The sequence below is a fragment of the Delphinapterus leucas genome, chromosome 2 (assembly GCF_059928025.1).
Source record: "Delphinapterus leucas isolate spDelLeu-1000000601 "Yukka" chromosome 2, BTC_Dleu_Yukka2, whole genome shotgun sequence".
In the NCBI taxonomy this organism is placed as follows: domain Eukaryota; kingdom Metazoa; phylum Chordata; class Mammalia; order Artiodactyla; family Monodontidae; genus Delphinapterus; species Delphinapterus leucas.
This window is the reverse complement of record NC_143130.1, coordinates 169104066-169119305: the sequence shown is the minus strand read 5'-3', so window position 1 is coordinate 169119305 and position 15240 is coordinate 169104066. Positions and strand designations below refer to the sequence as shown.

General features: G+C 35.6%; 1 protein-coding gene across 1 annotated transcript in view; it reads left to right on the top strand.

Moving 5' to 3' along the window:
• CATSPERB (catsper channel auxiliary subunit beta) overlaps positions 1 to 15240 on the top strand; it is a 138548-nt gene that overhangs the window by 12472 nt on the left and 110836 nt on the right. Inside the window, exons 3-5 of the mRNA XM_089908126.1 lie at positions 4367 to 4455; positions 6618 to 6758; positions 11052 to 11112. Coding sequence (XP_089764252.1) covers positions 4367 to 4455; positions 6618 to 6758; positions 11052 to 11112 — 291 coding nt within the window. The remainder of the gene's footprint in view (positions 1 to 4366; positions 4456 to 6617; positions 6759 to 11051; positions 11113 to 15240) is intronic.

The following is a 15240-nucleotide window of genomic DNA, read 5'->3' as shown; positions in this document are numbered from 1 at the left end:
TACACTACCAAATGTAAAATAGATAGCTAGTGGGAAGCAGCCACATAGCACAGGGAGATCAGCTTGTTGCTTTGTGACCAACTAGAGGGGTGGGATAGGGAGGGTGGGAGGGAGATGAAAGAGGGAGGGGATACGGGCATATATGTATAGGTATAGCTGATTCACTTTGTTATACAGCAACAACTAACGCAACAATGTAAGGCTATTATACTCCAATAAAGATGTTTAAAAAAGAAGGGTCAGAAAATTTAAAACACTTTTTAAAAAGTAGTATAAAAATATCCCTTACTCATCTTTATACAGTTTTTTAAGAAGTACTTTGCCATTGTATACCACCAAAACCCATGTTTGTTACAAAAGATGTTTGTAGTCACCCTTCATCTAGCCTTACCTCTGATGTCCTTCAGTACTTTTGCAGCATCTGGCTTCAACTTCATTGAGACAAAGAAAAACAGAGCTGGACAATATTTAAAGCTGTAAAACTACAATTTATTCAGGGACTATTGCAATTGAGGAAAAAAGATCTCAGTATAGAACTAGTCTCAATTCCAAATACAACATAGGCAAGTGGGAATTTATAGCCAAGGAGCAGGTCCATTGTGGGGGAAATTGTGTCTTTGGATGGAAAATTACTAAGAGGAGACATCAAGAGTAGGGAGGATTCTTGCTCAGCTAACCAAACAGTATTCTTGCTGAGGGCAGGCCAGCATGACCATTTGGGTGGATGGTAGGGGATGAGGAATTTGAGTAGATATTGAGAGTGGTTAGATATCAAGGATGGGGGGGGGCCTTCCCTTGGTGGTGCAGTGGTTAAGAATCCGTCTGCCAATGCAGCGTACACGGGTTTAAGCCCTGGTCTGGGAAGATCCCACATGCTGCGGAGCAGCTAAGCCTGTGCGCCACAACTACTGAGCCTGTGCTCTAGAGCCTGTGTGCCACAAATCCCTGCAACAAGAGAAGCCACCACAATAAGAAGCTTGCACACGGCAACAAGGAGTAGCCCCTGCTCACTGCAACTAGAGAAAGCCCGTGTGCAGCAACAAAAGACCCAATGCAGCCACAATAAATAAATTAATTAATTAAAAAAAAAAAGGTTGGGGAGGGGGGTTTCTCTCTAAGATAGCAGGATTCTTGTGAAAATAGCTATGCTGGTCTAGTAAGGGATAGGGCCTATCCTCTTCATCAAATCAAGTCCTGCCTTTTTCCAAGAAGGAGTCCGAATTTATGCCCCAGATTAGAGGAATACATATGACATTGATGAGTGGTCCCATCACAGCCTCTTTCCTGAAACTCAAGATAAGGAGAAGGGATAGAGGATTCTGGGAAGATGGCAGAGTGAGAAGCACAAGAAATCTGCCTCCCCAACTGGACAACAACTGCACTGGCTGAATCTGTCTGATATAACTTTTTTGGAACTCTGGAGTCTGCTGAAGGCTTACAACTTCTAGGGGAAGGCTTGGACAGTAAGTTGCAGTTAACTTCAGTCATTGTCAACTCTTATCACAGTAGAAACTACCCATGCCCCACCCTCAGCCTCATGGCATGCAGCTGTGCACGTGTTCCTGGAGCAGTCACACACAGCTTGCAGAAGCTAGGGTGGGCAAAAAGGACCCTGTCTTCCAAGTATTGAGGATCTGTACTCTGATTGCTGCTTCTGATCACAGAGATGCAACGAGGCGGGCAGCCATTGTTATTGTACCTCCCCTCATTGTTGCAAACTCCTCTCCCTCAGCTGAACAGATTTTCAAGGAACTTAAAGGGCCAGTGCCCTTTTTACCCCCTTTTTCATTTTTCATGTTTTTCCTCTTTGGGAGCCATACATTAAAGACTATCAAAAAAAACACAAACAAAAAAAACTGCATTTAAGGGGATAAATTACAAAGTGACAACACATGCCCAGGGAAAAATGACACAGGCTCATAAAAGACCTAAGAAGACCTTAAATTTACACCTGAGGTTGATCCTTGATACAGAGACAGCCTACAACAATTTTTTAGAAACCCAAAAGACAAAAACAGTAACCAAAAAAAGCAAATCCTGGGGAATGAGGAGAATCTAATTTCCAGAATTACCACACTATTAGATTCAACTGTCCAGTTTTCAACAGAAAATTATAAGACATACAAAGAAACAGGAAAGTATGGCCCATTAAAGGAAAAAAATAAGTCACCAGAAATTATCCTGAAGAAAGATTGGATGGCAGATCTACTAGACAAAGACTTTAAAACAACCATGTTAAAGTTGCTTCCAAAACCAAAGAAGATGTGGAGAAGGTCAAGAAAACAATGTATGAGCAAAATGGAAGTATCAATAGAGAAATAGAAAACCTGAAACGAAACCAAGAAGAAATGCAGGGGCTGAAAAGTACAATAACTGAAATGAAAAACTCACTAGAGGGATTCAAAGGCAGGTTTAAGCAGGCAGAAGAAAAAAATCAGCAACTTGAAGATAAGACAATTGTAATTATCAAGTCTCAGGAACAGAAAGAAAAAAGGTTGAAGAAAAGTGTAGAGTGTAAGAGACCTCTGGGAAACCATCAAGTGGACCAACACACATTGTGGGAGTAACAGCAGAAGAGAGAGAGAAAGGAGCAGAGAGACTATTTGAAGAAATAATGGCTAAAAACTTCCTAAATTTGATGAAAGGCATAAATATGTATAATATATATATATATATCCAGAAAGCTAAGCAAACTCCAAGTCAGATGAACTGACAGAGACCTACACCAAGACACATTATAATCAAACTTTCAAAAGCCAAAGAAAATGAGAGAATCTTGAAAGCAGCAAGAGAGAAGTGAATAACCACACACAAAGAATCCTCAATTAGATAATAAGCAGATTTCTTATCAGAAACTTTGGAGTCCAGAAGGCAGTGGACTGATATATTCAAATTGCTAAAAGAAAAACCAGTCAGCCAAGAATCCTATATCTGGGAAAACTGTGCTCAAGAGTAAGGAAGAAATTAAGGCATTCCCAGGTAAACAAAAGCTGAGGGAGCTTGTTACCACTAGATTTGCCACGTAAAAAATGCTCAAGGGAGTCCTGCAAGGGGAAATGAAAGGACACTAGACAGTCACTTGAAGCCGTAGGGAGAAATAAAGGTAAATATGTGGGTAATTATATTGTAACAATGGATTGTAACTCCACTTTTTATTTTCTACATGATTTAAGAGACTAATACATTCTAAAGAAAAAAATTGTTAGTACAAAAGTTACTATCATTGTTTGTAACTCCAAATCTTGTTTTCTACATAACTTAAGAGACTAATGCATTCAAAAGAATTATTAGTTCATGTTTTGGGGGCACACAATATTTAAAGGTATAATTTTATGATATCAACAACTGAAAGGAGTGGGGATGGAGCTTTAAAGGAGCAGAGTTTTTCTATGTTATTGGAGTTAAGCTGCTATAAATTCAAATTAGGGTAGTATACCATTAGGATGTTAAATGTAATCCCCATGGTAACCACAAAGGAAATAACTATAAAATATACATGAAAGGAATTTACATGTTTCACTACAGAAAGAAAATCAACTAAATACAAAAGAAGGCAGTAATGCAGGAATGAAGGACAAAAAAGTTATAAGGTATATAGAAAACTAATAGCAAAATGATAGAAGTAAGTCTCTCCTTATCAGTAATCACTTTAACTACAAATGGATTAAATTTCCCAATCAAAACTGGGAGATTGGCAGAATGGGTAAAAATACATGATCAAAAACAAAAACAAATAATCACACATGATCCAACTCTATGCTGTCTATGAGAGACTCTTTTATTTTATTTTATTTTATTTGGCCATGCCACAGCATGCTGGATCTTAGTTCCCTGACCAGGGAGTGAACCCATGCCCCCTGCAGTGGAAGCACAGAATCCTAACCACTGGACTGCCAGGGAATTCCCAGAGAGACTCACTTTAGAACAAGATAAGAAGGAGGGATCTTCCTCCCAACACTCCCACCCTTTGGGGAGAGGAGTCATATCAGTAGCTCTCTATCAAAACATAAATTCACTCCAATCTCCAACTTCTGTCCCTTTTATATGTTCACCAAGGTTGAGGAGTTTAAGAGTGAAGAACTGGTTTTTGGCCACCTCTGAAAATCTGTATCATAGCCTAGCACATGTTATATTTTATTTTAGTGCTCAGTCAAACCTTTCTTTTTAGTGTCCTGATATTGTATCTTTAAAATGAAAAAATAAAGTGGAAGATTTAAACTTTATCTAGAGTGATGTGAATTTAAAATATACAATTATAATTCTTATACTTTAAAAAATATTTTGTTTAAAAAATATGGTTCTTTTAATGGAAATTCTTCATTAGTGACCTAAAATATATATATATATATATGTTTGTGTTATTTAGGTGATACGGAGAAACGCTTTGCTTGTGCTAGCGAAGGGTTCCCCCAAAAGAATGAAATAATCAAGTTGTATCTTTCCTCTGATGACTTGGTAAGGTCCACTAATAGCATGTGCTACACCCCCTTATATTCCTTTTAAGTGCATAGGTGAAACCAGTAGCACTGTACTCTCTTCAAATACCTTCTACTATTTTCAGACTTGGGGAGGTGAAATTTGATATAAATAATCCTTTCTATCCTTTCTATTTCATTCCACTTGGATCAAGTAAAATATTTCATTTAGCCATTGAACACCCTGGGTGGTTTGCGTTTTTTTTTTTTTTTTAAGATGGCTCCATCCCTTTTTTAAAAAAACTGGCTGTAATGATCTTCATTTTTTATGGTTCTGATCTGTCCATCTGAAGTTTGACAGATGTAGCCTGTTAGCGAAAGAACGTTACCTCACATGACCTTGGGAAAGAATCTTTCCCTTTTATAACAAGTACCACATTGCAGGTGTCATTTTGGGTAGGGGATTATTTGACTCCTTTGATTCAAATAATGGCAAAATTTTTAAAAACATAACAAAATAAGATGTACTGTTAAGATAGTCATGCAGCAAATGCTAACAAAAACATAAATTAATAAAAATTTCACAAATTGTCTAAAAGTCTATGATAAATATAACAAAACGAAGAAAAACACCCCATGAGGACAAATACATTTTCCTAAAGTCTCTTTTGACTTAGTTCCCGGTTCCTTCTTAATATGCCAAACGTATATTTAGTTTTTTATTTACAACTATTGTGAAGTGCAAGCCCTTTGAGTCACACGTGTCTTTCCTATTTGTGATTAAATATTATGGAAAAGGAACGGGCTCTATAGGAAGAGAGACCTACAGAGCTGGGGTCAAATTTTGGTTCTGCCATATATGGTATGTGTGCCCTAGGGCAGGTTACCTAACCTCTCTGATCTTCAGTTTTGTCCTTTTGAAAGGGAAGTATAATCTACTTTTTGGATAGTTGTGATGTGGTAGTTCTAGAAGAAGTATTAGTAGAAATAATAGCTAGCATTTATAAAGTGTTTGTCAGGCATTTTTCAAAATGTTTTATGTTCATTATGACATTTAATCTTCTGTAAGATAAGTACTGTAGGGGAGTACTGAACCTCCCCTCTTAGGTTCAGTGGCTGGAGCTTGTAAAACAAACTGACAAAAGACAGATTAAGCAGGAGATAAAAATGAAGTTTGGGAATTCCCTGGCAGTCCAGTGGTTAGGACTCAGTGCTTTCACTGCTGTGACCCAGGTTGAGTCCCTGGTCTGAGAACTAAGATCCTGCAAGCCTCACGGCACAGCCAAAAAATCCCTAAAAAACAAAAACAAACAACAAACGAAACAAAAAAAAGCAGAGTTTATTTACACATGCAATGCACATACCCATGGGAGAACTCAGATGAGTAACTCAAAGGGATCCTTAGAATTGGGAGCTTATATAATATCTTAACAAAGTGCAATAAATTGTGGAGAAGTTGAAGACAAAGGAAAAGGGTTTGGGTTTATCTCCCTGCCAAGCCCCATTAGAAAATAAGTTCCATTAGGTCAGGGTTTTTTGCCTGTTTGGTTTAATTCTGTTTCACCAGCACCTATAACACTGCCTGATTCATGCTAAGGGGTCAGTAAATATCTTTGGAATGAACATGTTTCCCCATTTTATAGATAGGGAAACTGAAATTCAGATAGGTAACTTGCCCAGAGTGATCTTAACTACTAGGAGAACTAAGTTAGATGAAGCTCTTCTTATCCATATTGGTTTTCAGGGAAATCCACCATTTGTGATTGCTACCTTTTCATATACCTTCTCAAAACTGGGAAATATTCAATAAAAATGCAGTAAAATGAGTTTTGCTTTATACATTTGCTTTTTTATTTAGACACAAAATAATGATTTTAATAAAATAGGAATTTCTACATGTGGTAGCATGTGACTTTGAGTCTATGTTTGTTAAACATAATAACTCTATGACCATTTCTATGACAGAAAAGATTATTATAGGATGAATTGAAACCTATGATGACACTGGCATAATAGGCTGATGGGTTCTGAAAGTGTACTTTTCAAAATAGATTTTTTTCCAAGTTAAAGACTAGAATTACTAGAGATAGCAATCTTCAGCAGCATCTACTTTTCATAGATTTCTCCTCACTTTCAAATTAATGTAAAATATGCTCCTCTCCATCAAATTGTCACTACTTGTTTTTTTTCTCTTTCCTAAAGAAAATCCAGTGTTTTTTCCAATCTGAAATTGAGCTTACTTCAAAGGAATTTCTAAGCGTGTTCACATCAGGAGGACTTGCTCCAAGCTTGGGAATCATAAATAGTACATATACGGGCATCTTTCACTTTAATTTAACTTTGGTAATTACATTTTACTTTATTTTGTGGTATGTTATTAACAAGAAGAATACTCTTCCTTTTAGCATGTGTTTTTAAAAACAGCTAGTCCAGTAATATTACATCTGTATGTGGTTTAAACCCAATAATACATTGTTATACTTTTTACTTTAAAGTAATTTTTTAAAGAAATTAAGAGAAGAAAAGAAAAAGATTCATGTGGGCATTTTTTTTTTTTACTTTTTATTGCCATCCAGTGTCTTCAGCATAAAGAACTTGTAGCATTTCTTACAGTGCAGGTCTGCTGGCAATTAATTCTCTGGAAGTTGTTTCCCCTTTATTTCACCTTTTTGTGTGTGGGGGTAACAACTTCATTAAGATATAATTTACATACCATACAATTTTCCTATTTAAAGTGTACAATTAAATGGTTTTTAGTATATTCATAGAGTGCAACCATCACTACTATCTAATTTTAGAACACGTTCATCACTTCCAAAAGACAGCCCATACCCATTGACAATCACTCCGCATTCTACCTTCTACTCCCCAGTCTTAAGCAACCACTAATCTACTTTCTGTCTCTGTAGATTTGCTTATTCTGAACATTTCATGTAAATGAAGTCATATAATATGCAGTCTTCTGTGACTGGCTTCTTTCGGTTAGAATAACATTTTCAAGGTTCATCCATGTGATAGCATGTATCAGTACTTCATTTCCTTTTATTGCCAAATAACATCCCACTGTTTTGGTACCATATTTTGTTTATCCATTCATCAGTTGATGAACATTTGGGTTTTTCTCACTTTTTGGCTATTATGAATAATGCTGCTACGAACTTCTGTGTACAGTTTTTGTGTGGAAATTTTGGTTTTTTATTTCTCTTCTGTATATAACTAGAAAATGGAATTGCTAGGTTATAGGGTAACTCTATATTTAACCTTTTGAGGAACTGCCAGACTGTTTTCCACAGTGGTTGGACTCTTTTACGTACCCATCATCAGTATATTGGGGTTCAAATTTCCACATTCTCACCAACACTTGTTATTTTCTGTTTTTTGTTTTGTTTTGTTTTGTTATAGCCATCCCACTGGGTGTGAAGTGCTATCTCATTATATTTCGATTTGCATTTCCCTGATGATTAATGATGTTGAGCATCTTTTCATTGCTCAACAGTGTTTATTGGCCATTTGAATATCTTCTTTGTGAAGATATCTATATAGATTATTAATTAGGTTGTCTTTTTATTGTTGAGTTGTAAAAGTTCTTTATACATTCTCAATTCAAGTCCCTTATCAGACAAATGACTTGCGAATATTTTCTTCCATTCTGTGGGTGGATTTTTTATTTTCATGATACTGTCTTTTGATGCACAAAAATGTTTTTGATGAAGTCTTAGGTATCTATTTTTTCTTTTGTTGCTTATTCTTTTGGTGTCATAAATAGGAAACCATTGCCTAATCCAGAGTAATGGAGATTTACCCCTATGTTTTCTTCTGAGAGGTTCATAGTTTTACCTTTTACATTTAGGTCTTTGATATATTTTGAGTTGAATTTTGTGTGTGGTGTGGGGTAGGGGGGTCCACATTCATTATTTTGTATGTGGATATCCAGCTATCCTAGCACCATCTGTTGAAAATACTATTACTGTTTCCCTACTGAATTGTTTTGGCACTTTTGCTGAAAATCAATCAACTCTAAATGTGAGGGTTTATTTCTGGATTCTCAAATCTATTGCTTTGATCTATACATCTACCCTTATTCCAGTACCATGTTGTTTTGTTACTGCTGCTTTGTAGTAAGTTTTGAAATTGAGAAGGATGAGTCCTCCATCTTTGTTCTTCTTTTTCAAGATTGTTTTTGCTAGTCTCCATATAAATTTCACTAGTTTCCATATGAATTTTAGGATAAACTTGTCAATTTTTACAAAGAAGCCAGCTGCAATTCTGATAGGGATTGTGTTGAGTCTGTAGATCAGTTTTGGGAGTATCACCATTTTAGTAATCTTCCAATCCATGAATATGGGTTGTCTTTCCATTTATTTACATTTTCTTGAATTTCTTTCAACAATTTTTCGTAGTTTTCAGAGTATAAGTTTTGCACTTGCTTTTTTTTTTTTTTTTTTTTTTTTTTGTGGTACGCGGGCCTCTCACTGTTGTGTCCTCTCCTGTTACGGAGCACAGGCTCCGGGCACAGCCTCAGCAGCCATGGCTCACGGGCGTAGCTGCTCCACGGCATGTGGTATCTTCCCAGACTGGGGCACGAACCTGTGTCCCCTGCATTGGCAGGCAGACTCTCAACCACTGCACCACCAGGGAAGCCCTGCACTTCTTTTGTTAAATTTATGTCTAATATTTTATTCTTTTTGATGCTGTTGTAAGGAGAATTGCTTTCTTATTCTCATTTCCAGAGTGTTCTTTGCAAGTGTATAAAAAATACACTTAATTTTTGTATATTTATCTTATATCCTGAACTTGCTGAACTCATTTATAAATTCTAGTAGTTTTTAGTGGTCACCTTAGTTTTTGAATGATTATTTTGTCAGATATAGAATTGCTGGGTGACTTCATTTTCTTTCAGCATTTTGAATATGTCATTCTGCATTTTGAATATGTCACCTGATACCATTGTTTCTGAATGAGAAGTCAGCTATTAATTTTATTATTGTCCCCTGTATGTAATGTGTTATTTTTCTCTGGGTGCTTTTAAGATGTTCTCTTTGTATTTACCCTGAGAGGTTCTCTGGGCTACTTGGATTGAATTTGGAAAGTCTTCAACCACTATTTCTCCAAAGAAATGTTCTACCCTTTTCTCTGTCTCTTTGCCTGACTGGGACTCCAATTAGGCACATTTTGGAACACGTTTTATTGACCCACAGATCTCTACAGCTCCATTTATTTTTCTTTAATCATTTTCCACCTTTTTCAAATTGAATAATTTCAATTGTTATATATCTAAGTTCACTTATTCTTTCTTTCTTTTTTTAAATAAATTTATTTATTTTATTTATTTATATTTGCGTTGGGTCTTTGTTGCTGTGCGCGGGCTTTCTCTGGTTGCGGCAAGCAGGGGCTACTCTTCGTTACGGTGCATGGGCTTCTCACTGTGGTGGTTTCTCTTGTTGCAGAGCATGGGCTCTAGGCACGCAGGCTTCAGTAGTTGTGGCATCCAGGCTCAGTAGTTGTGGCGCACGGACTTAGTTGCTCCACGGCATGTGGGATCTTCCTGGACCAGGGCTTGAACCCGTGTCCCCTACATTGGCAGGTGGATTCTTAGCCACTGTGCCACTAGGGAAGCCCTAAATTCACTTATCCTTTCTTTTGCCATCTCCAATCTATTGAACTCATCTAGTGAATATTTTATTTCAGTTATACTTTTCAGCCTCACTATTTCCATTTCGTTTCATTGTTGTATTTTTCATTTGGGTGCTGGATTTCCTATCCATTCCCTCATTAACACATTTTCCTTAAATCCGTTTGCATATTCGTAATAGCTGCTTTGAAGTCTTCATCTGTATCTGAACTCATTCTGAGTCAGTTTATGGTTTATCTTCTTTTCCCTGAATATCAGTTACATGTTCTCGTTTCTTTCCATGTCTTGTCATTTTTGGGAGAAAAGTGGACATTGAAGATAATAAGCTGTAACAACTCTGGATTCTGCTATTTTCTTATACGAATTTGCTGATGTTTTTGTTGGTGGTGGTCTAAAAGGCTATTAATTGCCCTGGCACAAATTGCCAAATGTCTTACCTATGGTTTCAGCAGCTGCTATCTCTGCTCAGTTCTACTACCTTCCACTGCTGACTTTTTTTTTCACATGGCCTTCTGAGGATCTCCCCGGCACTTGTGTTGCCCAAGGATATGGACAGAGTTTATATTTAACTCTTAGATCATTATTTTTAAAGTTCCCTTGTGCCTGGGATTTTCCTCTTACATTCCTAAATTTTCTGTCAGCAGCAGGTTCTGTCCTCTGACACATCAAGCCAGTAATGCTTCAGCTTTGTGCTGTCTGAGCTTGGCTGTATGATATTCCGTTTTGTGGCTATATTCTTACACGTAACTGATGAATACTTTAGTTATTTCCAATCTTGTACTCTCACAAACAATGATGAAAAATATCCTTGAACACATTTCATTTCACACATATGTGAGTATAATGCAGGATAAATTCCCAAGAGTGAAATTGCTGGGTAAAGGACATATACATTGGATGTTTTTGTTTAATTTTAGTTTTTAAAATATAGGGTAGAATATGCCAAAATAAGTGTTGCTATTAACATTGTAAAACACTGTTTTCTGATGTCTTCTTTGTTCAAGTTCAGTGATCGAGTTTATTGGTTGATTGATATTCCCAGAGAAAACATTACAAAAAATACAGGTAAGAATGATCTGAATTCACTATTTTACACATGGGTCTGGATTGACAAATTTACCAAATAAAAAACATTTATTATGTTAAAAAATTATGTTATTTCATGTTAATGTCTCCTGTGGTATTTGGGATATACATACTTACTAAAAACTAGTGATTCATCTGAAATTCAAATTTAACTGGGCTTCCTGTATTTTACCTGGCAGTTATATTATAGATAGATGGTTCTGACATACATAGCATTTATATTATTCTTTAGTTAAAGTAAACTCATTTTCTAGAACTTGAAATTCATAGTATTGAGAAAGTCAGGTACCAATTAATTTTAATGAAATGGAATCATTAATTTTAAAATGTAATATGTAGTGTATTAGTTTACCATTGGGTCTACTATTAAATGCTATGTGGCAACCTAGTTTATATACTACTGTAAATACCAAGAAGGAAAGAGCAGGAAAGTCAAATTCCAGAAGGTGTGAGTATTGAGCTAGTGAACTGAGCTAGTAGATCTTCAGGCATGAGATACAGACCCATAGTTTAAAAATGATAAAGGGTATATTATTCTAATATGGTAGGTGTAAGAAATAGAAACCATCCTGACCTCGCTAAAGGAAAAAGACTAAATTTCTTTTTGTTGTGGAACCCAAAGACAAAAGTGAAGCCAGATTATAAGAAGGAATTAGAAGTAAGAAATGGAGAACCATCAAGAACCCAGGGAATAATTTCACCCTGTTTCTCTTATCTGTATTTTCTGTACATCTATAATTATTTTTCCTTTCATGCAGACTAGTTTCCTAAAGCTGCCTCACTGCTGTCAAAGTTTTATATATATTTCCTAGGGGCCAGCCCAATTCCAAATCCCCAGGGGAGTATCTTCAATTGGCCTAGAATTGATCCTGCACCCACTTGTGTGCCAGTCAAATGTAGCAGGTGATGATGAATTGGGACAGTGAGATGGTGGGATCATACAGGCAAACCCCTCTAAGTATGGGAAAGTTAAAGAACGAACCAAATTGTGTGTCCTACAGAGTAAACGGCAGGGGGAAAGTGAGAATAAGGCAGAAAGGATAGAAAAGACTCTATACAAGGAAGCATCAAAGATAAAAACTGCAAAAGAAGCCCCAGTATTATAACAGCTAACATGGATTATATCACTATTTTTATCCTTTATTTATCTCAGTTTTTTCAAATTAATCTATCGGAACTTTTTGTGATTTTTTTTCAAGGAATTCATCCTGAAGATTGTACTCCTTTAAAAAAAAAAAAGGGAGTACAGTCTAATGATGGATTGTTCTAGCTGCTTGCCTAATATTGACATTAGTTTGACAATCGAAGAAGTGAAGATCACTTGTTATTTTCACTTCTTCTATTTATAAAATTTAATTTCAGAAATGCATTGATTCTAAGATCACCCAGGCAAGAACAAAGGTGATCTGAAAACTTAAGTATTTTATGGAAAGAGACCAAATGATCTCTGCCTATCTTGACACAACTTCTGGATTGAGTAAAAAGAAATATATTTGAGCTTATAATGTAATAGAAGAGAATGGTCTAATGTTAGTAATATGCTAGAAATCATGAAAGAAAATCTTAAGGGGGAAGGAGACCATATTTGCTCATTCACTTTTTACTCCTTAATCATATCTTATTTGCTGCCGTGCCATGAATTTGAGTATTATGTATCTGTAAAATCTTGGGAAGGGTAGTTTACGTAACATCAACCAGCAAAGGTAGCAAAATAATCATCATAGTAGTAGTAGAACTTGCCGGTAGCATTTACTGAATTCTTATATTTTCAGCATGACTCTAAACACTTTACCTAACTAAATTCATTTATTACTCAATGTGTGTTAGTTACTATTGTTAGCTCCATTTTCGAATGATTTAACTGAGGCCTATGGAGCCATATGGAGATTTGGTGATAGCTAGAAAGTGGTGAAGGCAGTTTGAAGTTCGAACTACCTAGAACTGTTGAAGGTAAAAAGAGTCCCTCCTTAATTTATACTTCACAATTTGTTCTTTTTTCATTCTAAAATAAGGTATAATTTACATTCAGTAAAATATACCCTTTTTAGTGCCTAGCTCTATAAATTTTCACAGATGTATACAATTGTGTAATCATGAATCGAGATTTAGAACAATTCCATCATCCAGTAAAATTACCCCACCAGTAATGAACTCTGTCTCGTGAACCCCAGGAACCACGGATCTGTTTTCTGTTCCTATTGTTTTGTTTATTCCAGAGCCATATAAATGGAATCATCAAATATGTAGTCTTTTGAGTCTGGCTACTTTCACTTAGCATAATTCATTTGAGATTCACTATGTTGTAGTTTTTTCTGTTTTCTTACTGGGTAGTATTCCACTGTATGGATGTACCATAGTTTATTTTGTTGCAGGGCATTTGGATTTTTTCAGTTTTTGGCAATTATGAATAAAGCTGCTGTAGGCATTCTCATACAGATTCTTGTGGTGAACACAAATTTTTGTTGCATTTGGCTAATACCAGATAGTAGGATTACTGTGTCATATGGTAAGTGTAAGTTTAACTGTATAAGAAATTATCAAACTATTTTCCAAAGTAGCAGTATCATTTTGCATTCTCACCACCAGGTTATCTGGATCCATGCCAGCACTTAGTATATATAAGTGTATGTGTATGTTTGTATACATGTATACATATACATTTATACATATATGTATATTTATACAATATGTATATATGTATACTTATATATAAATATATTTTAATATGTATAAATATGTTTGTATTTAATTTAGCCATTCTAATAGGTGTAGAGTGATATTTAATTGTGGTTTTAATTTGCATTTCCCTAATAACTAATGAGAACGAACAACCTTTTTTGTGCTTATTTGCCATTTGGTGAATTATCTGTTCAAATCTTTTGCAAGTTCATTGTTGTTCTGGATACAACTCCTTTATCAGATATATGATTTATAAATATTTTCTCCTAGTCTATGGCTTGTATTTTTAATCTCTTAAGAATGTCCTTTGTAGATTAGAGTTTTTAATTTTGATGAAGTCTAATTTATCAGTTTTTTATTTTATGGATTGTACTTTTGGCATCATACCTAAGAAGTCTTTGCCTAACCAACAAAAAAGTTCTCCTATATTTACTTCTAGAAGTTTATGGTTCTAGGTTTTGTATTTAGGCCTATGACGGAATTTAAGTTAGTTTTTGTACATTATATGGACTGAGGGTAATTTGGGGGAAATATGGATATCCAATTATTCCACCACCTTTTTTGTAAAAGCTATTTTGTGTCCACTGAGTTGCTATTTCTGGGCTCTCTATCCTTTACCAATGCCACACTTGATTACTTTAGCTTTATAAATAATAAGCTTATAATGAGTAATATTAACCCTTCAACTTTGATCTTTTTCTTTTGTTCTTTTAGTTCTTTTGTCTCTCCATGTAAATTTTACAATCAGTTTGCTTAGTTCTACAAAAAATTCTGCTGTGATTTTTTTAATCTCAATCAGAATTGCATTGAATCTATAGATAAGTTTAGGGGGAACTGACGTCTTAACAATATTGAGTCTTCCAATCCATGGACACAGTATATCTCTCCATTTATTTACATCTCCTCTGACTTATTTCATCAGGGTTTTGTCATTTTCAGCATAGAGATCTTGCATATACTTTAAGAAATTTATATCTAAGTATTTCATGGGTTTGATGTTACTTTAAATGGTTTTTTTTTTTTTTTTTTCGGTACGTGGGCCTCTCATTGTTGTGGCCTCTCCCTTTGCGGAGCACAGGCTCCAGATGCGCAGGCTCAGCGACCATGGCTCACGGGCCTAGCCGCTCCGCGGCATGTGGGATCTTCCCAGACCAGGGCACGAACCCATGTCCCCTGCGTTGGCAGGCAGACTCTCAACCACTGCGCCACCAGGGAAGCCCTAAATGGTTATTTTTAATATTTTAATTTCCAATTGTTCATTAATAATATGTAAATATGTAATTGATTTTTGTAGATTGACCTTATATCTTGCAACTTTGTTAAATTCACTTATTAGTTCTAGTAGTCTTTTGTATATTCTTTGGGATTTTCTACATGGATAAACATCCATCTAGAAATAGAGATAATTTTATATATTTCTTCCATTCT